The sequence below is a fragment of the Amaranthus tricolor genome, chromosome 4 (genome assembly GCF_026212465.1).
Source record: "Amaranthus tricolor cultivar Red isolate AtriRed21 chromosome 4, ASM2621246v1, whole genome shotgun sequence".
In the NCBI taxonomy this organism is placed as follows: domain Eukaryota; kingdom Viridiplantae; phylum Streptophyta; class Magnoliopsida; order Caryophyllales; family Amaranthaceae; genus Amaranthus; species Amaranthus tricolor.
Genome location: NC_080050.1, coordinates 4449522 through 4475781, shown reverse-complemented (window position 1 = coordinate 4475781; position 26260 = coordinate 4449522). Strand labels below are relative to the sequence as shown.

General features: G+C 32.5%; 2 protein-coding genes across 3 annotated transcripts; one reads left to right on the top strand and one right to left on the bottom strand.

Moving 5' to 3' along the window:
* The first annotated feature begins 2252 nt into the window (after positions 1-2252).
* LOC130810473 (histidinol-phosphate aminotransferase, chloroplastic) lies at positions 2253-8507 on the top strand. Of its 2 annotated transcripts, none has more exons than XM_057676549.1 (10): positions 2253-2365; positions 2571-2798; positions 3646-3729; positions 3850-4004; positions 4094-4191; positions 4332-4440; positions 6557-6714; positions 7170-7312; positions 7400-7540; positions 8218-8507. In XM_057676549.1, the coding sequence occupies exons 2-10, from the start codon at positions 2577-2579 to the stop codon at positions 8344-8346; spliced, it is 1239 nt and encodes a 412-aa protein (XP_057532532.1). In that variant the 5' UTR covers positions 2253-2365; positions 2571-2576; the 3' UTR covers positions 8347-8507. The 2 variants fall into 2 exon arrangements, with proteins under 2 accessions (XP_057532532.1, XP_057532531.1); XM_057676548.1 differs by having other exon boundaries at positions 2253-2406.
* Positions 8508-17411: 8904 nt separating this feature from the next.
* On the bottom strand, positions 17412-24159 carry LOC130810358 (uncharacterized). The gene is made up of 7 exons (XM_057676383.1): positions 23593-24159; positions 21026-21757; positions 20347-20702; positions 19969-20180; positions 18430-18686; positions 18096-18274; positions 17412-17999 (listed from the first exon to the last, which is right to left on the bottom strand). The coding sequence occupies exons 1-7, from the start codon at positions 23891-23893 to the stop codon at positions 17916-17918; spliced, it is 2121 nt and encodes a 706-aa protein (XP_057532366.1). The 5' UTR covers positions 23894-24159; the 3' UTR covers positions 17412-17915.
* Between the last annotated feature and the right edge of the window lie 2101 nt (positions 24160-26260).

The window sequence follows — 26260 nt, the reverse complement described above, 5'->3', positions numbered from 1 at the left end:
CCATTGCACCAATACAAAGACAAAATACATCATAGTTAGGCATATCGACATAATGTAATTTTGCATTAGTATGAAGAAGGTACCCATCTTTTAGGAAGGGTTGTATCGGCTCACTCTTCAAGTGCATACAATAAATAAAGCTCAGCAAAAAAATACATCACAAGATAAGATCTCTAAACCAAGAGTTGGTTTCAGATTTAACAAAATATAAAAAGGAAAATCTAATCCTTATCTCATTTTGGACATGATCCAAAGCTTTGTCCACGGTGAAAGAGGGGGTGTTTGGACCCCAACAATGGCAAAAGAACAAATGTAGAAAATGATGAAAAAACAAAATGCAACAAAAGAAACAACACAATAAGTTTAATGAGGTATCCTAGATACCTCCCTCTCAACAAATGTTTACTTTCATTAATGGATTCAACTATACATCAATGACTAAACTCTTATACTTGAGAACAACCTCTCAAGTCATATATATCACAAAGGAGATCTTACAATACTAATATATAGAAGAAACGCTTTTTTGGTGTTTACCCTAGCCCCTTACAAAGTAATAGTCCTCTCAACAATGTGTTTATGTGTGTTGTGGTGATTTGATTCTAAGAACGATGTACCCTTATATAGAGACTCATACATCATTCTAAAATCCTTACTTAACTCACCATCAATAGTACATTAACACCTAACATTTAACATAACAATAAACTCTATAATAATGCATGACAATAAAACCATATTAAAGCTGACAGTTATTCCTAGTTTAATTGCCTCTTAAATACACCATTAAGTGAAATATTAACTCACCCATAAATTAGCAATTAATTATATATTTAAATGTCTTTTATTGCACCGTTAATGTTGCTCTCAATATGATGTGCCTTCTTTTGAGTTATTGAGTTACTACCATCACATATAGATAATTTGACACTTCTACCACCACACGGTACTCATAAGGAGTTTCCAGACAACTTCATTTTTAACTTTCCATATATAATAACATAGATTACAGATGCTAGGAGGAGACGACTTCATTTCTAACTTTCCATCACACATAGCCCCTTGTCATACATTAGGAGGGAGACGACTCCTCAAAAGGTATAGCTATCGTCTAGCTTTTACATATTGTTAGCAATCCTACACATAATTCTATTACAAAAAGGAATACTAAGACATTCAATGCATTGAAAACACAACCCTCAGCAGCCCGAAATTCAATATCATTATTATTACTCCTATTATTATTATTATTATTATTATTATTATTATTATTATCATTACTATTATTATTATTATAGGTGTTATTAATTATTATTTCTAATAAATAGTAATAATAATAATAATAATAATAATATTATTATTATTATTATTATTATTATTATTATTTATTATTATTATTATTATTATTATTATTATTATTATTATCAATATTATTATTATTTATCAAATAATTAATTAAATAATATTAATTAATTAATTAATTAGGTGTTAACTTAAATAAATAATTGTTCACTGTTCAACTATAACTAGTAGGGTGGGGGAAGACTTGTCAAATTTTGACTTAATCCAAAATTAACTCAAAATCTAATCGGAAATTAGTAGGTCATATCTCAGAAATTTTGACATGCGACCTAAAAATGGCTAGACTTGAAAAAAACTAGAGCAATCTCGATCGAAACCTAAATCAATCGTTTTGACCTGTTTTCAGTTTAATTTCAACAGTTTCAGTCCCATGGCATCATTTTTAACCGGTACCCACTACCTTTATAGTCAATTTTTATAAATTTTGATTTGATTCAACATATCTTTATTATAGTTTAAAGTCGGTATATTTATCCTTTTTAATACAAAAATATTTTCTAAGAAAACAAAATTAAATTATTATATATACTACTATATTTTAGAAATATAATGATAAGAAAAATATTTAAAGTTCTTGACTCGTCCTAAACCCGACACAACACGACCCACCACAAACCAATTTGACTCAAAATTGACCTGATTAAAAATAATTTGACACGAAACTCATCCGACAAACCGGTTCAAGTGTAGATGTCTGGTAATGAGTATACATATCAAAATATTCCGCCTTATAAATTTGATGACGTATAACTCAAATAATTAACCAAGATTGTATTTGATTCAATTTTTACTATTCTTTTTTAAAAAAAAATTAAAAATTACTATTCTTTCATTTCATGTCACACTATTTTATTCATTAAGTTAATAATTTCAAATTATAACACCCCACACTAATTTCTAATCGATTTGGACTTTGGACAAAAGGAATCGATGGCTCTAATAGTGTTGAAGAATAACTAGCTTGGTGGCATTGGCATCTATTCTTAACTGTGCTGAATTCCAGGTATTAGGGTTTTCCTTCATACAAACTTTTCACTTCTTCAGGTATACTCTGATTCTCTCTTCCTCAATCTTAACATTAATCATATCAGGCATCAGCTAATTCCAACCCTTCTTTATTTCTATTTAATTTTAATTATCTGTGATTTTTTTTTTTCCTTATAATCATCATATATCTAAAATCCTAATTGAGAAAAAAAATCATGCAGGTTTTAATGGGTGTGATTGATCTGTGCAACCCTTCTTCTGTTTGCATGATTAAGTCAAGTCTTAGTAAACCCAGTTTTGGATTTGAGGTGAATCACAAAAGGGTTTTTGCTATGGCTTCTACACTGCCTGTTGAACAAGTGAAAAGCCAACAGAGAGTCACTGGGGACTCTTTTATTAGAACCCATCTCAGAAACTTATCCCCTTACCAACCCATTTTGCCTTTTGAGGTAAAGCAATTATTTTGCTATTTTATTTGTTGATAATCTTTTGGTTTCCCAAAGCTTTTGGTATTTAGGCTTTGGCATAGTAATTATTGATGTTGATCATCTCTTGGTTTATATAATAATTGCTCTTTTTGGATGTGTAATGGGTGAATTTTTGGGTGGGTCAATTCTTCCCATTTGTTGCAATGAACTTATTAGAACTTTTATTTAGTGGACTGTGATGGTGAATTAATAGGATGACCTGAATTGAAGTGTACAAATCGGAATTGAGCTGAAGTTAAGAGTTTAAGAAGATTAGTTTCATCATTTTGAAGTCCATTGTGTAATTAGAGCTGAATAACTAATTATGACTCATTTTGTTGGACATAGGTTGAGTCTATGGAATTGTTGATTGAAAGTTATGTGGTTTAGAATCATTGGGAAGTAACTTGTATAATTCCTCTTGAAGCACGATGAGTATGGATACTTAACACTTCATTTCCAACCAAAAATTGGGATTCATTATATAATAAAACAAACATGAGACTTGGGACCATGGTGTCAAAACAAAGCCACAATGTATCATGTTGTCGAGTTGTGCATGTTTTGAAATCTATTGAACTGATACTACTTGCATTGTAAAGGTGTAAAAAAGCCAACATTATAGGCTAATTTACGCGATATCTTGTGGTTCATGCAGATATTTGGCAATCAAGCAAGAAAAACTCTTAGCTAGCGCATCATCGTGACCATGATTAGAAGTTCTTTTTGTTCTATGCTTGTGATATATACTAGTGTTTTGACTTAATTGGAAGTTTGTATTTTTGTCTTTAGAACTTACTGCCTTTAAATTCTTCCTGCTTTTTGATAGGTATTATCAACTCGCCTTGGTAGGAAGCCTGAGGATATTATTAAATTGGATGCAAATGAGAACCCTTATGGTCCACCGCCAGAGGCAAGTTAAACAAATATTAATCGTGCTGATATGATGGCTGTTGCATTTGCTTAATCTATTGTTTTTCCTGTCTTATAACAAATATGTATTCCTTAATGACAATTTTTGATCACTCTCTAGGTGTTTGAAGCACTAGGGACCTTGCAGTTTCCTTACATCTATCCTGATCCTGAAAGTCGGAGGTTGCGTGCTGCCCTTGCAGAAGACTCGGGCCTTGAGGCTGATTATATTCTTGTAGGATGTGGTGCTGATGAGTTAATTGATCTTATCATGCGGTTAGAGATCATAACCATTTTAATTGTCAGCAATTTTCTAGCAGCTTCTGTTTGTCGTACCATTTGTTCTAAATGATATTGTAGTTCAGTTGTGTGCTGGAACCTGGTGACAAAATAGTTGACTGCCCACCAACATTTGCAATGTATGAGTTTGATGCAAATGTAAATGGAGCTGCTGTCCTTAAGGGTAGGACAAAAAATAATCTTGATACAAGTTTGGATGTATTTTTAGTGTTTATGCAATCTCTTTTTTCTTCTGAATTTCATGGGAGTTATTGTGCAAAAATGAAAGTTCTAAAGATTTTGAATTTCACTTTTTCTCTGCAGTTCTGAGGCATCCTGATTTTAGCCTGAATGTAGAAGAAATTGCACGGGTTGTTGAATTAGAGAAACCAAAATGCATATTTCTCACTTCCCCAAATAATCCAGATGGGAGGTTAGTGATAAACTGATAATAGACGCTATGTTCACAAAAACAAGTTATCCTACGTGTTTGATACTGTTCTGTTGATATCATGAGCTGCCCTAGTATGGTCAATTTTTTGAAATCCTGATTTATGTTCACAATTCAACATTATTGCCAAAAATTTAAGTTGTCTTGCAAAAACATGTTAAGCTGACACTGTTGTTCAGTATTATAGGTTGGATAAGAGGAAGAGTCATTTGGGATGAGGTTTCATGAATACAAGGCGTTTATATTCTGTTGATGGACTTGAACCTGGGGATTATGAATTTTGATGAATAAGTATTTAGAAACCCAGAAACATCTAATGCTAATTTGAAAACAAATGGCAAAAGTTTTAAAAATTGATTTAGGATTGTAGTTGCTTCTAGGTGGTGTTATCTAGTCGAGGGTAGAATGATTCCTAAGTTTAATTGTATTTGACTAGATTGGTAAGAATTGTATTGCTTCTAGGTGTTGGTAAGAATTATATGGAACATGGCACTATGTTTCGGTTTATGAAGTATCTATTAGAAAATAATGGTTGAATATACATTTCTTATAACATCGACCAGAGAAACTCTGTATTGTGTATGATAATAATGTATTTTTTAAGTTAAGAGAAGTAATATTAAAAAAAACGGTGAGATTCTAGTGAGAGGAAGTCCCAATGGAGGGTAAACCCTAGCTTCGCAGCTTAATTCGCAACCTCCAATGGGAGAAAGTTCCTTGGATGTGTTTAGTGTGCAGTAGCAATCTGCTTTTGGCTCATTGCAAAGACGGCTTTCAACAGTAGATAAATTAGCTAAATGGCAAATTGTTTACAATTCTTCCTGCACTCTTCGTGTCTGAAGATGAAAGTATAGATCACACCCTTCATGAATGTGTCTACACAATTCAAGCTAAGAATGGGGCTTTTAAAAGCATTTAATATGGGGAGCTTGGGTAGATCTTGGCAAGAAGAGAAATATTTATTTGTTGATATTAGCAAAAGCAAAGCCTAGAAAAAGAAGCTTCTGCTCCTTTGTTGGGTGGAAACGCTCTACATGATTTGGTCTCAAAGGAGCATGAATATATTTGGAATCTGTCACAACTCCCCCACCAAAGTAGTTAAAGAAGTTCTGTTTAGCGTAGCCACCTGAGCTAATGAAAAAAGGACCTCATTCTTGTTAAAGGAGTGGTAGGATAATTGGATGAGTTGGCTTAAGCTGTTTCTATCTGCATGTGATGCTCCTCTGGGTGTCAATGTTCTGTTGCTGCCAGCTTGCTGCTGTGCGAGCTGGGTTTGCTTGGTGCTGGTCAGGGGCAGGGGCTTTCTTGCTGCTGTGTGTTGATGCTAGTCCTGTGCAGTGCTGGTGTGTGGATTTTGTGCAGGGCTGTTGCACCAGTGTTCTACTGGTGTCTCTATCTGCCCACGGGTTTTTGGTCTTGTTTGTTGCTGGTTTGGGGGTCGATTCTGCCTATCAGATCAGAGGAACAGTTGCAATGTGCCTGTACAGTGGCCCCCCCATGTCCCTCTTTCTTTTTTCTGTTTGTTTCTGCTGTTTACGCCTGTCTGCTGCTGGGATTGCTTCTTTTCGTGCTCCTTTGCAATGAGTAGGGATCTCTGCACCTGTGCTCCTGATTTTTTGTAGAGCTTTTTTGTCCTAACTGGTAGAGTAGCTCTTCCAGCCCTCTTGTTTTTGTAGTTTTGCCTGCATGCTAATCTTAGCCTTTTCCTTTGGGTGGTGTGTTGTCGTTGTTCTTTGGTGCCCTTTGTTTCTGGGGCTTTATGTAGCGCCCCTTTTTTTTGGTTGTTAGTAGCATATGATCAAATGAGCTCTCCCATTTTGGGTCCCTCTTGATGGTCTTTTTGGTTCCTCTTGGTGGAGTCATTGCGTTTCTTTTTAGACTCCTGGGACATAATTTTTCCTTGTTAATTATTGTTTTGGATATATACAATTATGATTTTAAACAAGGTTAAGAGAGGTGTAATTCCCAAAACATTATGGTCAATCTTTCTTGTTTGTGTGTGTAAATCCATGGATGGTTTGTCATCATATGTATGTAACCCTAAAAAGTAAGTGTGATGGCTTTATCTTGACAGTTGCATTGTATTACTTTCTTACAGTATAATCAGTGATGAAACTTTGTTGAAGATTCTTGATCTTCCCATACTGGTGATTCTAGATGAAGCCTACATCGAATTTTCTGGTTTGGAATCTCGAATGAAGTGGGTCAAACAACATGAGAATCTGATTGTTCTGCGAACCTTTAGCAAACGGGCTGGTTTGTCGCTGAATCCTCGTTTATTTTTACAGAAGATTGATTGCAATTGCATATTTTTTACCTTGCACTTCTTATTTATGTGAAGATACAAATGATGTTTGATACCAAGGGTCAATCGGAAACAATCTCTTTGTTATCACTAGCAAGGGTAAGGTTGCTTACATCGGACCCCAAATCCCACCTTAGGTGGGAGCCAGTAAAAGAATGTTGTTGTAACCGTAAAAGGGCACTGGAATCTGAAGCTAAAATCAAGTAAAGACTATCCTATATAAGATTTTGTTATGAAGCTGAGGTGGTGGAGTAGTGCATCACTTCCCACGTCATAACCTTGTAGTCTAGATTTCAAACCTCATGATACTCATTAAGCAATTCCTATTCTCTCCCCCTCGAGTGGGGCCTCTTATCAAACTTCCAAAAAAGTATATAAGATCGTGTCATTAATTTATGATCAACAGGTTTAGCTGGCCTTAGGGTGGGATATGGAGCATTTCCTTCTAGTATAATCGAGTATCTCTGGAGAGCGAAACAACCATATAATGTATCAGTAGCTGCTGAAGTAGCTGCTTGCGCCGCATTGCAAAATCCTACTTATCTAGAAGTAATGTTTTTCCTTTGTTGCAATTTGTTTAGTAAGTACATCTTGTTGTGTTCCATATAAAGTTGCTGATATATGGTTATGTGCCAGAATGTCAAAGATGCTTTGGTGAAGGAACGTGAAAGGCTTTTTAAGCTTTTGCAGGAAGTTCCTTTTCTTAAACCCTCTCCAAGCTTCTCAAACTTTATTCTTTGCGCGGTTACCTCCGGAATGGATGCAAAGAAGCTCAAGGTACTATCATATTGCCTATAAAAATAAATAATAATTTATTTGGACCAGTGTTGCATAATTCGCTTTTTGAATTCATGATTCGCTCAAATTTGCCCAAGAATAGCCCAAAACCGACCATAATTCGTTTTTTTCGATTCGCGATTTACGAGGAGATTAGCGAATCATGTGACACTAATGTTGACACAAGATGCAAAATTAGGGTATCTTCTTTCTAGCTCAGTGGTAGTAACTCTATCTTGTGCCATAATTATCCATACATAGTAATGCCTCACGTAATTAGAATCAGTTTTAAGAAATTGACTTAAAAGACCAAATCTTTCCATTACTCTATACCAAATTTCATTTTTTTTTGTGAATTTTAAGGTAAACTGTATTGAATTTCCGAGAAATTAGGTTGAAAATGGTAGTTTGTCCCCCCAAAATTTCGGGGAATATTTTTCTGACCAGTAAGTTTTTTTCTTGGCTCCACCACTAGTTTTTAAAATTTTTAAGTTGATGGCCTAAATAGGAATGTATCTTTTTTGGGGGTTAACCGACCGTATCTTTTGGGATTAAGGCTTTGGCATTTTTGTTGTGGTATTGCGTCTCTTTAGGGGGGGGGGGGGGGACGAGGAGACTACTATTTTTCTCTGAACCCGACGGTTGATAGAATGTATCTTGTTTGTAACAAAAAACAGGAGGACTTGGCGAAGATGGGAGTCATGATCCGTCACTACAATAGCAAGGAGCTGAAGGGTTTTGTTCGTGTATCAGTCGGAAAACCTGAGCACACAGATGTCTTAATAAAGTGCCTCAAAGAATTATGATGATTCACGAGCGCTAACAATCTTGGATTGTCAACTGGGTACACAATTCTTCTCCAACTGGATTTTATTATTCCTGTAAAAACAACCAAATTCTCGATTCGTGTCAAAAACTTTGTTCTTGAAAGACAATCTTAAAATTTTGAAGTGAATTTGCCGTCTAATATGTTAGCCTTCCCCGTATTATCCTTTGTCGAGAAAGTTTCATCACATTTTTATGTTCGGCTGCCTACTTTTTGTTTCTTTCGTAACCAAGAACATAAAATATATATATATATCTCGTGAAATAAATTGAGTTTATCCAAACTGCGAATTGGCTGCTTATGCTCGCTCAATTACTTAACGACAAGAGGTATGTTTGCCGAGAGTTCAGCTTGTCTGAGCGACTGAGCATGGCTGTTTGCAGCATCCAGATGCTACCACGTTGGTGCTCGTCTGAGCGTGTGACAGCCGAGGACATCAAGTACTGCAGCAGCTCGAGCACCTAGGAAGTTGCAACACTTACGACTTATGAGTATTACATAGCGCTGCACACAACCACACTAACTACCTCAATCAAAATACAATCAAGACAAGTTCTATACAAACATGTTTTGGAGTAGTTATTAATTCAATATACTCAACAAGATTTGCATGATTGCTTAGTTGCGATATCATTTGTTTTTATTTTTTTTTAGGGAAATTTCACGTGAAAACCTTGAGGTTTTGGGTTTTTCACGTGGTAACCAAAACTCTTAAAAAACCCACGCGGTAACCAAATTGTTCCACCGTGATCTTTTTGTACAAAAAACATTAGCAAATGTTAATTTCGAAGCTTTAGGAATGTTGTACGTCTATTTATGTGACTTACCATTTCAATTGCTATTAGTTTCAACATTTTCCCTCAAAATATAGACCCTGACTCTACCATTTTTGGATATGGGGTAAAAAAATGATTTGGATGAAAGATAGTAGAGTTAGGGTTTATATTTTGGAAGAAAAGGTTGAAATTGATGGCATTTGAAATGGTGAGTCGCATAAATAGGCGTACAACAGCCTTAAAGCTTCGAAATTAACTTTTGCTAACGTTTTATGTATAAAAAGGTCACGGTGGAACAATTTGGTAAACCTCAGAGTTACCTCGTGGATTTTTTAAAAGTTTTGGTTACCACGTGAAAAACGCAAAACCTCAGGATTACCACGTGAAATTTCCCTTTTTTATTTATATATATATTTTAAGGTATTTATAAACAGCTACTCTTGTGAGAGGCTGTCTCTCAAAGAGACGACCTCAAAACAAGAAGTCCACATTCTTATTTTCTCTTTAATTTATATTAATTGGGCTATTTAGCCCATATATCTAATGAGTCTCTCAGAGAGACCGTCTTTCATAACAATTTGTGATTTAAAAATGGGATAAAGAGGCCAACAAAGTATCACTTTTTATGGCTAATTATTGGCATCAATGTTCCTAGTTTAACATTCTTTGCTTTTATTATATGAAAGGATGCTATGATAAGACTTGTCTTCATGTCCAACCTTGTTTCCCTTTCTTAATGAATACTAAATGGGATGAAAAAGACACCACCACCCATGGTGAATCAAATTAATGAAAATAACTTGAACGTAATAACACGTTAGCTAGCCACGTGACAAAATTCAAAATAAATCAACCTGAAACATCACAATGGAAACTTAACTAATGACCTGAATGAACACTCTAAATGCTATAGTAAATTCACCTTAACCCTTGAACCTTATTGGTAAAAAATCATTGCTTCAGAAAAACTATTTGATGATGAATAATTAATTTTTTCACAAAATTCATTCTTATTATCATTTGCGAAATTATGATATCAAGCGGTAGTGAAAAGTTATGAAGAAAAATATATCTTTGAAGGTGCGGAGGAGTTTTATTGCCGTAGGAATGATAATATGTTTTATGAAAATTAAAACTAAATTCATTTCCACCACCACCATTGAATTCTAACAATGATTAAACACTCATGTAAGTAGCTTTTGCTTAGGTGAAAATAGAGTAAAAAATACATATTGTATTATAGTAAAAAAAATAGTTTCCTTGAATAAAATAAACTTAATAAATAAATATATCATACTAACCTTTTAAAATTAACTTGTAAGCAATTTTAAAATATAAAATAAACCATATTTTCTATATTCATGACAATGCCACCTTCATTACGTACATAAACTAATAGTTATAAATAAATAAATATAATTTAAGTTTAGCAGTTATCGGGTCGATTTTTGGTCAAATGTTTCAGCCGGTTTAAAATCTACATTGATTTTTACATAATTCAAATCCATTTCAAAGTCAGGTCAAAGTCGAATTTGGACAAAGTGAGATAAATATCGAATCGCCGAATCTATTTTGAACACATCTAGTTTGGTTAAGTTGATGAAAAAGCACACTTTTGTGGTGTACATAGCAAACGTTCATTGCGTGACTTAACCATTTCTCTTTAGTCTTTAGTTTCCATACAAACTCTCAAGTTCTTGCTTTTCACGTATTCTTTCCCACTTGTTAGAGAAAAGAGAGTATTTTACACTACAAAGCTACAATATTACCAGTCCTATTCAGTTTCTGTTAGCTTCTGCTTCTTCAAGTCTTTTGGTACCCCAATTTTATCTATATCTTCTTTCAAACATCTTTAAAATGTATGTCCAAAACTCGAAAACTCGAAAAAGTTAGCAAAACCATCTTAGTTAGGACACCTTAAAAACCTCTATTTTTTATCACTATTTAGAGTCATCTACCCAATATTCCGCACAAGTCAGGATCCGAGGGCATATATGGCTAAGGTGTTTCTAACATGTTTTGCACCTTTTAAACCGTTCTCAAGTGATGAACTAGCCGTTGGGTTGCTTTCTTCTCTTGTAGATGATCTTCAGCGGCTTGAGAAGTCTCTAGAAGAGAACCCTCTTTCCCTTCATTGGTGTAGTGAAGCCATATTTGTTATGAAGAAAATTCATACACATTTCCTACTTGATTTCGAGAAGTCTAAGGATGTTACTTCATGGGAAGCTATACAGTTGCTTGATGAGTATATGGGTGCTACTTTGGATGTTTTAGACTTGTGTAACTTGCTCAAATCGGCTATTTCGAGCTTTGATAGGTATCGATTGATGATCGATTTTATGGCTAAGAGATTGAATGATGTGAGGAGAAGTAAGTTTGAGCTTGAAAGGATTGAAAGGGAGAATTATAACAAGTTTTTTGATGTGAAGAAATTGAGAGATATGAACCTTAATAAGGAAGGATTGTCTAAAGTGAAGCTTAAGACTAGAAGGACTAATGTGTATGTTTTACAAGCAATTAGGTGCACTATGTCTATTATTTCTTTGTTCATATTCGTTTCGATTCTCCACCCAAATCCAATCAAAATCGATGAGGGATTTTATGTTCAATTGTGTCGTTTCGATTCATCTCCTCATTCTATCCAAAAACTTGTTACTGCATTTTGTAAGAAGCTTCAGAACGCGCAAGAGTTAAAGAGGTCGGTTTTAGTAGAGAATGCAATGATTGAGGATGCATTTATCGAGTTTAAAGGGCAACATGAGGATTCGAGTTTTGATGAAGGGAATGTAGCAAAAAGTTTAGAGATGTTGAAGAAGAGGGCTCTAGATCTTAAGGAAGGTCTAGACTTGTTTGAGTATGGAGTGAATGAGTTGTTTGAGAATGTTATTGAAGGGAGGAAACGTGTGATCAACTTGATTACCCTTAAAAATAACAAAGCTTAAAAAAATAGTTTACTGTTATTATTTTTATTTTAACTATTATATAAATTATCATGGAAAAAGCTAACGAATATCCTCATGACTTATTTAATGAGAATAATAAAACATTTTAATGAGTAAATTATGAAATAAAATAAAATCATGTATCATATCATACAATACTATAAAAGTGATGGAAATCATACAATACTATAAAAGTGTTGGAAAATTTCATGTGTCATCTTCTAAGGAGGCATGACAAATGTAATTATTTTAGTGGATGATAGTTGATTATATGACAATATTTACCTAATTTAGAATTTAGTTATTTTAAAAATTAAAGCTAAATTAGGTATACTATGGAGTATAATTTATTATAGAAATTCTATATAACTAATCTAAAATTTGATATATTTAATTGAATGAAAAAGTAATGTATTCGATAAATAATTAAAAAAATCAATATTTAATTAATTTTTGCTTTAAAAAAGTCATGTATATGATAAATTTAATCATAATAATATATACTTGCATTATTCTTTAAAGTTATATTTATATATATTTCATAAATAAATTCGTGCATTGCACGAATTTCTATACTAGTTTAAAATAATATAGTACATTTTTACGTGTGATTTGATGATAATTGTCAAAATTTAATATTATGATTGATAAGTAATATAATCAATGCTTAAATTTAAATTTTAAAATATTTTCTAATGTAAATTGCTACTCCCTCCGTTCTTTTTTGATCTTCCACTTTGAGTTTTTCACACATATTAAGGAAGATAGAATCTTTGGGTTGTAGTGGGTATTATTTTAATTAAATAGTAGTGTGAACTAATGATTGTATTGGAAGTATGAGGTTGTAGTGAGTATTATTTTAATTAAATAGTAGTATGAGGTAATGATTGTATTGAAAGTATGAGAGAGAAAATAATTATAAATAAAATAAAAGGGGTACATTAAAAGAAAAGGGAGGGTTTTAAGGGGTAAAAGTGGGATAAAAACTTTCTAAAAATAGAAAGTATTCTAAAATGGAAGAACTTTTGAAACTACCCGTTATAGTAATGTGGAAAATCAAAAAAGAACGGAGGGAGTATATATTATTATTATCGAGGTTGTTCATTAGCAAGATCATATTCGGGGCCGACCCTATGATTTTAAGGGCCCAGGGGGAAAGTTAAACTATGGGCCCTCACGATATATGTTTTCCGTTTTATTTTATTATCACAATGAGATATAGATAAAAACGAAAGAAGTATAAAATATAGATTAAAAAATTATATATATCTATAATATTGGATGTACACGCCAATAAATAATATAAAATCAAATAAATTTCTAAGATAAATTTTTAATTTAATATCTCTAATAACAAAATCTAATCAAGAGACTATCTTTATAGAAAAAAAAAGTTAAGTTAGTAAAACCTCCTTTATATTAATAAGGACAAGACAAAACATGATTTGAAAAACAGGGTTGCACAACTTATGATCCTCTTAGCTAGCCTTGTACAATTGAAAGTTATATTTTGAAATATTACAACTAGGGGTGCAAACGGGGCGGGGCGGGGCGGGGATTGGAATTCCCATCCCCATCCCCATCTGTTAATGCAATATCCATCCCCGTCCCCATCCCCGCGGCGGATATAATTTTTTTCCCCGTCCCGTCCCCGATGGGTTTGTACCTAAAACCATCCCCACCCCACCACCCATCTGGGTATCCATCTTCGTCTAATACCCATTTTTTCCGCCCCACCACCCGTCAAATCCCCGCTTAATACCCATCTGTGCCACATATTTATATTCAATCATTTGGGCCTTAAAACCCATAATACATATCTAAACTCCAAAGTCTCAAACAAACACACATCCAAAGTCTCAAATAATTACATATCCAAAGTTTCAAACAAGCACATATCCCAAAATTTGTACATATCTTGAGGTGGGGCGGGGCGGGGATGGAGCGGGTATCACCTAAAACCCATCCCCATCCCCATCCCCGCGGTGGGTATGAGTTTTATACCCGTACCCGCCTCATGACCCATCAAACCGGGACCCATCCCCGCCCCGATGGGGCGGGGATGGGGTGGGTCTCCTATTAGACCCGCCCCGCCTGCATCCCTAATTACAACTCAAAAAGGAGCACATATAAGTTCATAGAACAATTGTATTTATTATCAAAAAATAAAAGAGAAAATATTAAACAACACCATTTTAATTAATTAACGCAAAACCAACAAATATAAATTTAGTCAAATAAACACGTACGCAAAGCTATATAAGAAAAAGAAACAATTCGAAAATATAAAAAAATCACACATTTATGAGATTTATAATTATAGAAAAACAAAACTCACAAAAAATTAAAAAGTATTCATTAGGAAAATTAACTAATGCTTAATGACTTAAAATCCACTTAAATTTAACGTATGTGCAATTGTGCACACCATAATGCAATTAATGTAATTATATAAATTCAATAAATATTGTATTTAATACAAGCATTATGACCTTAGCTTAGTGGTTAAGTAACCTATCTTTCACACAATAGATTTGTGTTCAAAAATTCATAAAGACAAATTATAACTTTTTTAGTGGGCCCTGGGTATAAGGTCTTGCCCGGCCTTGATCATATTAATAATATTAATAATATTATTATTGAAGTATAAATAAAGATGTGTGGATATGAACTTGCGGAAGGAAGAGATGATTTCCACGCATATTAGCAAGGACTTCGATTCTCTGTTGGTGCTTAGTTAGTTGCCCTATTTGATAGCTTAATTTCACGGTTTGTTGATAATTACATATTTCATTGAAAGTAAATATTAATTGAAAATTTCAAAATGTATTCCAATAATGTTAATATTAAATGTGAATAAAATTGTTATTTTATTAATTAATATATCCTATTAGTCTTAATTAGCTTAAAGCCTTAAACATGTTGTGTAATTATGGAACTTTCTTATTTTAAAGGAAAATAATCTAATCTTTTTATTATTTCAAAGATATTGTTTTTGTATCACATTGGCGGATTTACTCGACTCATCATCACATTTAGTCATAAATCGGGTAAAAGAGTTAGAAATTGTGACCAGAAAACTTTGACCGCCTCAATAGCGACCAAATTCTATTAGCGAAACGTGATGGTCACCTTTTGTGACCAGTTGGCTACGAGATAGTGGGTGGTCGCAAATGATGACTACTTTATGACCAGTTGATGACCATCCTTTATTTCCTTTTTTTGTTAAATTAAGTTTTGTGTTTTAGCGCTAGTCGTTGACTGTTCTGGTCGTATGTGTCAACTGCCTTGTGACCAGTTGGCGACCACCCTTTATTTTTTACTATTTTTTATTGAATAAAGTTTTTACATTTAGTGTATGTTGTTGACTAGTCGTCAATTGGTCACAAAGTGATCATGAATTCATAAAAAAGGGAAATTGTCCCTCCAATAATTTCATATAATACGACTAATAGTATACTAATACGATCAATATTAAACACTAATATGACTAGTACAATACTAATACGATTAATACTATACATATACAAATAATATTAAATTAATAGGATAAATATTATGCTAATTATATATTAGTACGACTAATACAATACTAATAAACTTAATACTATACTAAACTAATAGTATACAAATACGACTAATATTATACAAATACTACTAATACTAAACTAATACGACTTATATGCTACTAATCATATATTAATACGACTAATACAATACTTATACGTCCAATAATATGGTAATACAACTAATATACTATGGTAATTATATATTAATACGAAAAATTATATATTAATACGGCAAATAAAATATCAATACGATTAATAATTTACTAATACAACTAATAAAGTACTAATACGACTAATATGATAGTAATAATATACTAATCTTATGTTAATATGCCTAATACAATTAATATTTTTTATTATATATTATTACGACTAATACAATAATAGTACAACTAATATTACTATACTAATACGCCTATTAATTCTACATGTATATATGAAGAATCACCAAATAGTTAGTGGCCAAGTGGTTGAATTTTTCATGTGTTGCCTTTGTTGTAGGAGGCTTCAAGGATGGGTAGCGGGGCCATGTCGCAATTGACGACCAAACAGATGCGTCAAATGACTACCATTTCACTACTGCAAAGATTTGTGTAGTGACCAAACTAGAATGATAGCAATGTGGTCGCTATACACATATAGTGACCACATTGCTACCATCTCGTCTAGTCAGTGTTTTGAGTTTTTTTAATGATGTTAATGTAATGATAATAATGTCGAAAACTTAATTCTAACAATTCAATAGAGATATTATACCGACAAATATTATTCAATTGTAACAATAAAAACACTAATAACAAGAAAACTCTTTTCTTTTTCCTTATGCAGTTTTTCATAATAATCACCCTACAAAATGAGGATCGGGGACCAAGCATTTCATAAAGAAATGAACAAAAACCATCATTTCAGCATATAGTATTTCCTCTGTTTCAAAGGAATAGCAAGTATAATTGGATGAAAATTAAGAAATGTGAGTAAAAGATATAATTTATAGAATAGTAAAAGAAACATATACATGAAACAAAAAATTAAATTAAATATGTGAATGAAAAAAAAAATTATAGGAAAAATTACTTATAATAATTCAACATTTTCATGATATTAATAGAATAATCTCACTTATTGATTAATCATAAATAATCTCAATTTTAAAGAGTATTTACCTAGTGTAAACTTAGGTAACCTGATGACTTGCTATAGTAAACTAAAAATTAATGTAAAATCAAAAAAAAAAAATTTGAAAATTTACATAAAAACTTCTCAATAATAAAAATAAATTAGAATTTTTTTTCTAACATTTTTAAGCACTTTTTTTGACATTTTATTTTAATTTTGTCTTTAAAAAAAAATACTATACCAAGTCATTAGATTACCAAGTTTACTCTAGAAAAATACCCTCAAAAGTTGAAATTATTTATAGTTAATCAATAAGTAAGATTATTGTAAGAAATCATAAAAAGATTACAGTATTCTAAGTAATTTCTTCAAAATTAAACTCTAACAAAAAAAATATATAAAAAGGACAAATTTAATAAAACAAATAAAGGAAAAAAAAGTACCTCATATCACATCAAATGATTTATGTACAACTCAACAAGATAGAGATCCCAATTCGAATTCCCCACTTGGAATATAATCGCCCCTTCAGGACAAACACTCCCGAGTTTGTCTAAAATACAGAAATAGTACATAAAACATTAATACATAAACAAAAATCCAAATCAATAATTCCAATATTCTTCTGAAAATAGTGATATATACGAACCAAACATCATGTATTAATCTAGAGTGTTTCCAAAATCTAATGGTACACTGTAAATGGACAATCAAAAAATTTCCTCGAGACGATGATCTGTTCCGTATCCTTCCCTAAAAATACATATGGAAACAGCAATTTCTGAAGATCATAATAAGTGTTACAAAAGTATCGAATGACGACTTGTGTAAGTCATCAAACATAGAATGAATGAGAATAAAATTAATACAAATGAGGAACTGGAAAATGAACAATTCCTTCTACTGCTGTTAACCTCCATGAGTTGCGCTGCCCCTTTTACCACTTCTGGTCCAGCGGAATCATGGTTGTCAAACACAACAGTTTTCTCGATGAAAAATTTCCAGCATATGGTGTTTTATACTCCACCATCCTGGACCTAATATGGACTTCTGTGGGGTAGTTACATTCCCTGAGTAAAGGTATGAGCGAGAATGACATACAAAGTGGAAAATCACGTTTTGTGCAACACGGATGACTTCCTTTGCCTACTCCGTAGCATCCTGGGGAATCCGACGCTTTTCCTCGGACCTGTGGTGGAACAATTTGGCGATCTGCCTCCTCTCACAATCCTGCAAGTACCCAAGCAACAGTATGTTAATACTACGAATATGATAATACTTTAAATATTTTGCGGAAATAAAGCCTTCATCACAGATGTTCCTTACCTTAAACATGTGGATATAAAATGTTTTGCCGGGATTTTTTTTATTTAACTTCTGGTACGTATATGCAAAGCTCAACTGATCCCTAGGGGTAAAACGATCCACCTCATTGAACCAGAGACAAGAAAACAGATTTGACATTGGCGTGTGTGCCCTTATTATCAAAGACCCTTCTGGTACGTCTGTTGGCAGAATAAAAAAGAATTAGCGAGACTGATAACAGGTTAGATCTATTACCAAAGTTATAGTGGACGATTAACCAAACAATAACATAATTTTTCGAATCGGTAGACATAAAAACAAAAAAGGTAAAGATATGATATGCATGAGAACATACTGCTCGGAAGCAACTTTCCAGGATCGGAGGCATTGAATCTCTTCAGCCCATCAGCCTGATAAAATTGGAATTGCTGATCGATCATGGTGTGGTTGTATTTATTAAGCTTCTTATTCCGCTCAACCTCTTCCCAAACGCAATGGCGATCATAGTGATTTGAAATTGCATACTCATGACCCTTTCTCCATAAGAAGTGCTCCAATAACAACAAAGGGTCACTTTGAAGACGCAATTTGCTATCCAACCAGATAGAATACCTGGCATGTAACGAAATGTTCAGATATTGACACAGGAAAGATATTAATGTAGGTAATTTTCCGTGAATTATCTTAGCTACATGCCTACAGCAGTTTACAATGTCTATAAAAACTTGCAACGATGTAATGCAGGTAAGCAAAAGGTTCAAAAGGTGTCAAATTCTCCAGATTTCTAATTTCTCTCAATTGTGATGATATGGTTATTGTTATTTGCTAGCTACTCATAACTAGAATGAGCGTAATCCCCATAGAGACATCTCATACAGTTGTGCTTTCAAGTTTTAAGGCTTTTAGCCAAATATATTTTTAGATAATTTCCAGCTACCTCAAATGTTTGTCAAGTTAACAACAGCCAACTTCTTAAAAATTCATTGAAGCCACCCTAAAAATAAATTTTTTCGCAAAACACCACCTTTGAGCTACAAAACATATACATCGTCATTTTTCTCTCAATATTTTGTCAACTACAACAAAATGATGATAGAAAATACCCTTCACTGGCAAAATTTAGAATCGTAAGAAATTGTTGTGTGAGATAAAAAATGTGTCGCAATTGGATTATTTCTCAACTTAGCAATGGTGTTTTACAAAGACGATGGCATAAAAAGGATCTAACACGGGTACATAAGGCACAAGGAAGACTCAAAGTAACATAGCTTACGAGTTTTTAATTATCAATCAAAATCAATTTCGAAATTGCTCACAAAAAATCTTATGGGATGTTCCTTAGTTAAAAGCACTTTAATCTACTCAATTCCTTTTCTACTTATTCCTAGCATATACGATTTTCTTAATAAGTGTGTGTTGGGATGAAAAAACAGAAAGGAAAGGCAGGGGAGACAAGTTCTCCTTCAAAATCTCTTTACCGTGAGAAAGATTTGTTTTGTGCCAAATGTTAAGTATGTCATCTCTCCAATTCCCTCCCCTCCTCATTTGCTATCCAAATAAACGGAAATTCATTTCCTATTTCCCATCAATCCAAACAAAGCATCAAAGATAGACCACTACAAAATTCCCCAGTGGAGAACACACTCTAGCAAGAACTCCAATCCCATAAGGAAAATTTCAATTTAGAAGGGACTCCGGACAGTGCCATCATTTAACTCTTTGGTTTCCACTTGAAATCAAAATTACAGATCTATTCCCAAATGGCACATTCTAGCAAGAACTTCAATCCCATAATTAGCTGATTACCATATCAGAGTATAAAATTATTACCAAGAGGAAAACTATACAATGCCACACACAAATACTCATACTACTATACAAAAGACAGTTTTACCTCGCTGAAGGAAAGAGTCGATGAGACAGAAGTTTTGGTATTTTCCCCACCCTTCTCATGTCTGTATAAGGAAGATTTTTCACCACAACAACCTTCCACAAACCAATGAAACCCATTCTATCGGGTATATGGCCTTCCATAGTAAGAGTTTGCAGGGTCTTTTCATCCATAAACATCACAAAGCAAACATTTTTCCTAGACAACCGACTGATCTGAAAATAAAATAAAAAACAAATGAAGACTGAATATAATATTTTACTAACAAAATCGAAGAAACAAAAAACAAAATTGAGTTTTGGGCTATCATTTTTCAGATGGTCAAGTTAATCAAAGTTCTCATACACATGCAAAAATAGCCAAGCGTGACAGATATCTTACCGCTTTAATGAAGGGAGATCTCAGACGATCAGAATTTCCAAAGATGCAAGAAACAACTGCAATGTGACATTTACTGATGTATCTGGAATCATCCTCAGCCAAGTCAAATCCTGTACTTGAATAAACGCTGGGACCCTTAATAAAGCCACAGTTAACCTTTTGATCACGAGCAAGAAACGAGTCTTCCCTTTCTCTTAAGCTTTGATGCCCAGCAAACCTTGGCTCCCAGTTATCTACCCCATCAGGTTTCTCCTCTCTTTCTGTATACGAAAGCGAAAATCTTGCAAATTTTCTACTTTCAAGGGGTTCTACAAGCTGTGCGGTAGAATTCAGCAATTTCATTTCACAACTTGAGGCTACATAAAAAAAGAGGGTTGAATTATGCATAAGATTAAGATCCCAATGTATAAAAAAAACTCTGAGCTGATAGTAACGCATAACTAAAAAGCTCCAATAGTAGATCATATAGCATAGCCTATATAGAATAGTACCCCCATTGGAGAAAAAACTAGCAGCAAAGTGGTCTTAAATTTGTTTTAAAATTTTTTGCTTTTTAGAAGATAGCCTACAGTCTAACTTCACAATCCAAACATGTAAAAAGAAAGCTAAGAAAAGAATATGGCATCCCCCCAGGCCTCATACATATTTAATTAGTCATTCTTAAAAATCAAGAACTCACATGAGAACTTCCGACGTCTCCTACGTTTTTTAGGAGGCTTTCCGGAGCTAGTATTTGACCGTGCATCAGCAGAACTGGCTTGCTTAGTCTTAGAACTCTGCTGTTTGGAAGAACTATCATCTAATGAGTCATAATCCACGTGGGAATCATGGCCTTTACCGAGACCACTTGCACTATGATCAGAGTGAGACTTGGGTAGTTTCATTTTAGAATCAATTTCATGTCTATTACCATCATAGTCATCAAGATGAGCGTCATGTGAATCGATGGAATCATCATATTCATCATCCACATCAATATCTTCATTCTCCACATCAGAATCACCCTCTTTCGAAACATGATTGCTATCCTCAGTTTCCGCACCAGCATGGCCGACATTCTTCAAAGAAGCTTCATATTTTTCCTCATACATTTTTAATTCATTACGACCAGCTTCATTGTATAAACCATTATGATCTGTGCCTTTAATTACATGACTCTTGAATTTCTTAGTTGGAGATTTTCCCTTACTGGATACATGACTTTTCACAGACTCGACATCAGTATCTACCCTATTTTTATACACATCCTCATTGTAATCTTCATCCCTTCTCCTATCATCCCCATCCCAATACCTTGAATCTCGTCCATGAGCAACAGACCCATGGCCAAACTTCACTTTGGGTTTAATCCTTGTCACATTTGACAGAAAATCATCTAAGGCATCATCTTGGGTATCTCTTGTATTTATCTCTGCAAAAGAAGCAAGAATATGTTATAAGAGACTCAAAAAACAACTCATCTAGTTTCAATAGTCAAAGATACTATTTTGATGATGAAAAAAATAGTTGTAATTCCACAGATAATATTTAAGACCATTGAATTTACAAGAGGCCCCTCCAAACTATTAAAAATTGTAGTTCAATAAGGCCATGAGGCTAGGAGACTGCAACAAATTCTATGACAAATGTACAAAAACCTTCCTAAAAAAGTGCCTAAATTTACAAAATGCGCTGCTACCATTTCAGCCTAAAATTGAACAGTGGGAGCGGCTATGATAATGTTCTTTCTAAAAAGCTATAGTTCAAAAGCTTGTATTTGTAACTGACCTAAACAACAAGCAATTGACTGTATAAAATAGAATAGTAGAACTTTTTTTTTGTTCTCATAATTTTTCTCCCATACACCCATTTTTTTGTTCAATGAACAAAATCATAAAGATCAATGAAGAAGCAAGTTATTCAGTTAAACAAAAAATAACATATTATGGTCAAAATCAAAACAGAATGAAAGAACCGATCAATAGAACAAATTATTTAAATAACATTTATTTATGCTCACAACCAATCCTACCTAGAGACGGTCCCAAACCACCCATAGATGACATTTTATTGCTGAGATCAAACCAAAACATCATTTGTACGGACTAAGGACAAAGGTAACAACACATATCCAAACAAGAAATGGGTTTCCCTAAATCAATTTGCAGAGGGGGGGGAGCTCAAATTGTAAAAATGAAACATACCCTTAAAACAACCAAAAGCATCCACTAGAACATTTTAAAAGAGACGCTTTCCTCAAAACACTACCTATTACAGATCCCATTACAATTCATTCATCGTAAATCCCATTACAAATTTGCAATCCATCCATCATAAATCCCATCACATCCGTTGCTCATTAATACTTGGTCCCTATATATTTCCCCAAAACATCTAAAAGCTCATATTCAACAAGTATAGGAGGGAAATATAAACAAATATAGGGGATACACTCTAGGTGAGCAAATTCAGTAAACACCTTATTCCTAATCAAGCAAAACCTGTTACGTTAACAAAGAGATTGTGTCAACTTTACATCCACAGTCCACAGCTCTTTAATTTCAAAAAGGAATAGCCTTTCCTAAAGAATTTAATGCACAAATCTCAAGATCATAATTCAATGGGTTCAAGAACCTTCCTTACAACTCTCCAGCATCTCACCAAAATTAAACAATACAATGTTACACCCTCGGACGAGAAAGTCAAGATCACTAACACTGTTAACATCTTCTACATTTTCACAGTTGATGTATAATTCCTATATATTTGAAAATAATATTTGTTCAACTGTTATCAAATTCATTTTTCCTTACTCAAAGAACCAATTGAATCCCAATAAACTCAACGTGTATATAATCCATCAACTCTAACCTATAAACTCATTACTTAATACTATGTTCTAGCTGCTTACAGATAATAGATCTGATTCCAGGTTATGCTTCGTGAAGCATATACTGTAGCTCTAATCAAATCTTACCCAAAGATAACCAGTCAATATTAAAATAAGCCGATAGGATTCAAACAAAGGTAGTACAATTAACAGACTCCATAACAAAGACTCAAAAATTAAGCAGTTTTTCAACTTCAACAACTTAAAATAACAATACAATTCAAAAAAATACAATTCAAGGTTCAACACAAACTCTTTATATCCAATCTAAAAACTCCAAAATAAACAAAATAACAAAAATAAAAAGAAATAATGCAGGATCAAGCACACTGACATGGTCGGAAAATCAAATCAAATAAAAGAAGATCAAAAAAAACCTGGAGAATGATCTCGAGAAAGGAAGACATAAGCAAAAGCGGAAGCAGCAAGAACAAAACAAAGGAAAGAGAAAATAGTACAAATCGAGATCCCGCGTTTGGAATGACCTAATCTACGGTAATGACGCGATTGTTTATGCGACGCCGCACGAATTCCAACACTAACATGATCGGAAATTCCAGAACCAGTACCAGTAATGCCGTTACTATAATGATGATTATTACTAATAATACTATTTCCACTTGTAGTAACGTAATCAAGATGGTTATGAAACCCTGATTGTTGTCTGTACTGAGCCATTCAAATCATTTCATCACTGATTTGACTGAAGATGAACTGATTTAGATATAGATTTGGATTTGGATTTTGATTTGGATTTCTAGGATTCTTGAGATGTAAAGTAGATGAAGAAAATGGGAAGTGAAGAAGGAAGAAGTTGAAGAAAAGAGCAAGGAGTCTGTGAGATGTAGGTGGAGAGAGAAAGTGAATAATAATGTGAGGAAGGGGAAGACAAGGTTCGTTCTGTCAATGAAAGAAGATGGTGGCTGCCTTGTATCAAACATGAAACTTGAAAGCGAACGTTTTTCTTTCTTTTTTTTTTTCTATTTTATTTATTAAAAATTTATTAAAATTAATTTTTTTGTCTTCGTCTTCGTCACGGTTCGTTTGCTATTAACCTTGAGGATGGCTGGCAAATGGTGAGATTCACTATACTTTTCATCTGTTTGATTTACGTTAAAGAGAAAGTAAAGTTTTGAAGAAAAAAATAGTATTTGAAAATAAAATAAAAAAATAAATTTAATTATGTGGATAAAATTTAAAGGAAGTTAGAATATATTTATGAAAAATAATCAATAAACAAGTTCAAAACTTTTGTGAGGGGTAAAATTGAAAAAAAAATAAAATTACACAATGAAAAAAACAACGACAAATAAGAAGCAGATATAGAAATGACAAATGATGTTAAATGAGAAAGATAACTCAAAATGAAAAATGATGCTAAATGAGAAGGATGAAATAAGCATACTTTTACTAATGTAATAAAGAAAAATTTTATAATCATAATATATTAGATATGATCAAGTTAACCTTTAATTATATTTGTCGTTTTTATCATAGTTTTTATGATCATAATATACTAGAAATGATAATAATAGTCAGAAAAACTTATTTGGTAAATAGCTTAGTCAACTGAAATGTTGGTTATTAAGCCAATATATATATATATATATATATATATATATATATATATATATATATATATATATATATATATATATATATATATATATATATATATATATATATATATATATAAACTAGTTTTGACCACTTTTTTAACAGTTTTCGTATGTGGGTTCACTTTTTCTCTAATCCACAATCAACAACCAATACCTAATTAAACAATCATTGATATGCATGGTCGTCGATTAGCAAGGATAAAGCGGGTAATCGCCCAGGGTCTCGAATTTTTTAGGGCCCAAAAAATATATTTTTTCATGTACAAAATTGATATTAATTTTAATTAAATATTAGGTATAATTTACATTTTTTTGCCGTTTAATACTATGAGTAAGAAATATTTTTTTTAAAATAGTTAAAATATCAACAATACAAAATAAAACAAATATTAGAGCCTTTTTATCATTCGTTCTGGGGCCAAAAATAAATAAAACAATCCTATTCATATGTATAAAAAATACTATTCAACAACCAATACCTAATTTGACGATCATTCATATTTCATAGCAATTTGACATGAAACAAAGGATTAAAAAGTTTTAAGTTCACATGGGAATAGATTTGTGTATTAATATCCTCTTTCATAAATATACTTGAGACTTTATTAAAATGATAATATAATTTTTTATTGTTTGTGTAAGAAGTTATGAGTATAAATGTATAATATATCAATGATTTTACAATGAGTTTTTAACATGGCCAGTTCTAAGTATAGTCGGGTAGTCGACCGTCTAGGGCTTCCAAAATAAGAGGCATTAAAATTTAAATGGTGCTTTTCAACCCCGTTTTTAGCAATACTTTTTAAGTGTTTTATTTGTAAATCTTTTTTATATTTAAAGTAATTTTAGAATATAATATTATAATATATTTCGTCTTGAATTATTTTTCTTAAAGTGGAAAGAATTTTATCTTTTGATATAATAAACAACCCCATTTTAAAAGACATCATAAAAATAAATAGGGCCATCAAAATTTTTGCTCCACCCCTGAATTTTAACATTAATTTATTTTGATCAATTAAATCAATTTCAAAAATTTCAATTTAGAAAGATAATTGAATTTAATTTAAATTTTTTATAATAGAGTAGACTAAAAATAAAGAGGATTTGTGAGAATCAAACTCAATAAAAAAGCAATAATAATCAAATTTGATTAATACACCTCGTGTTTATTCTCTCAGTAATGATATTATTTCAGCTTGGGAATACCTGATATATAAAATAAAATGTATTTTTTCTGCCCCACTCAATTTATATTATATGTTATTTTAGTCTATTTTATTTATTTATATTATTTTTATTTTTGACAATGGTCCACTATTTTCGTTTGATTTCATCCAATACATTTTAATTTTTTTCTAATTTTATTCACACAATTCATTATCTATTTTCATTTATTACCATTATTCATTTTTTTCTTAAAATA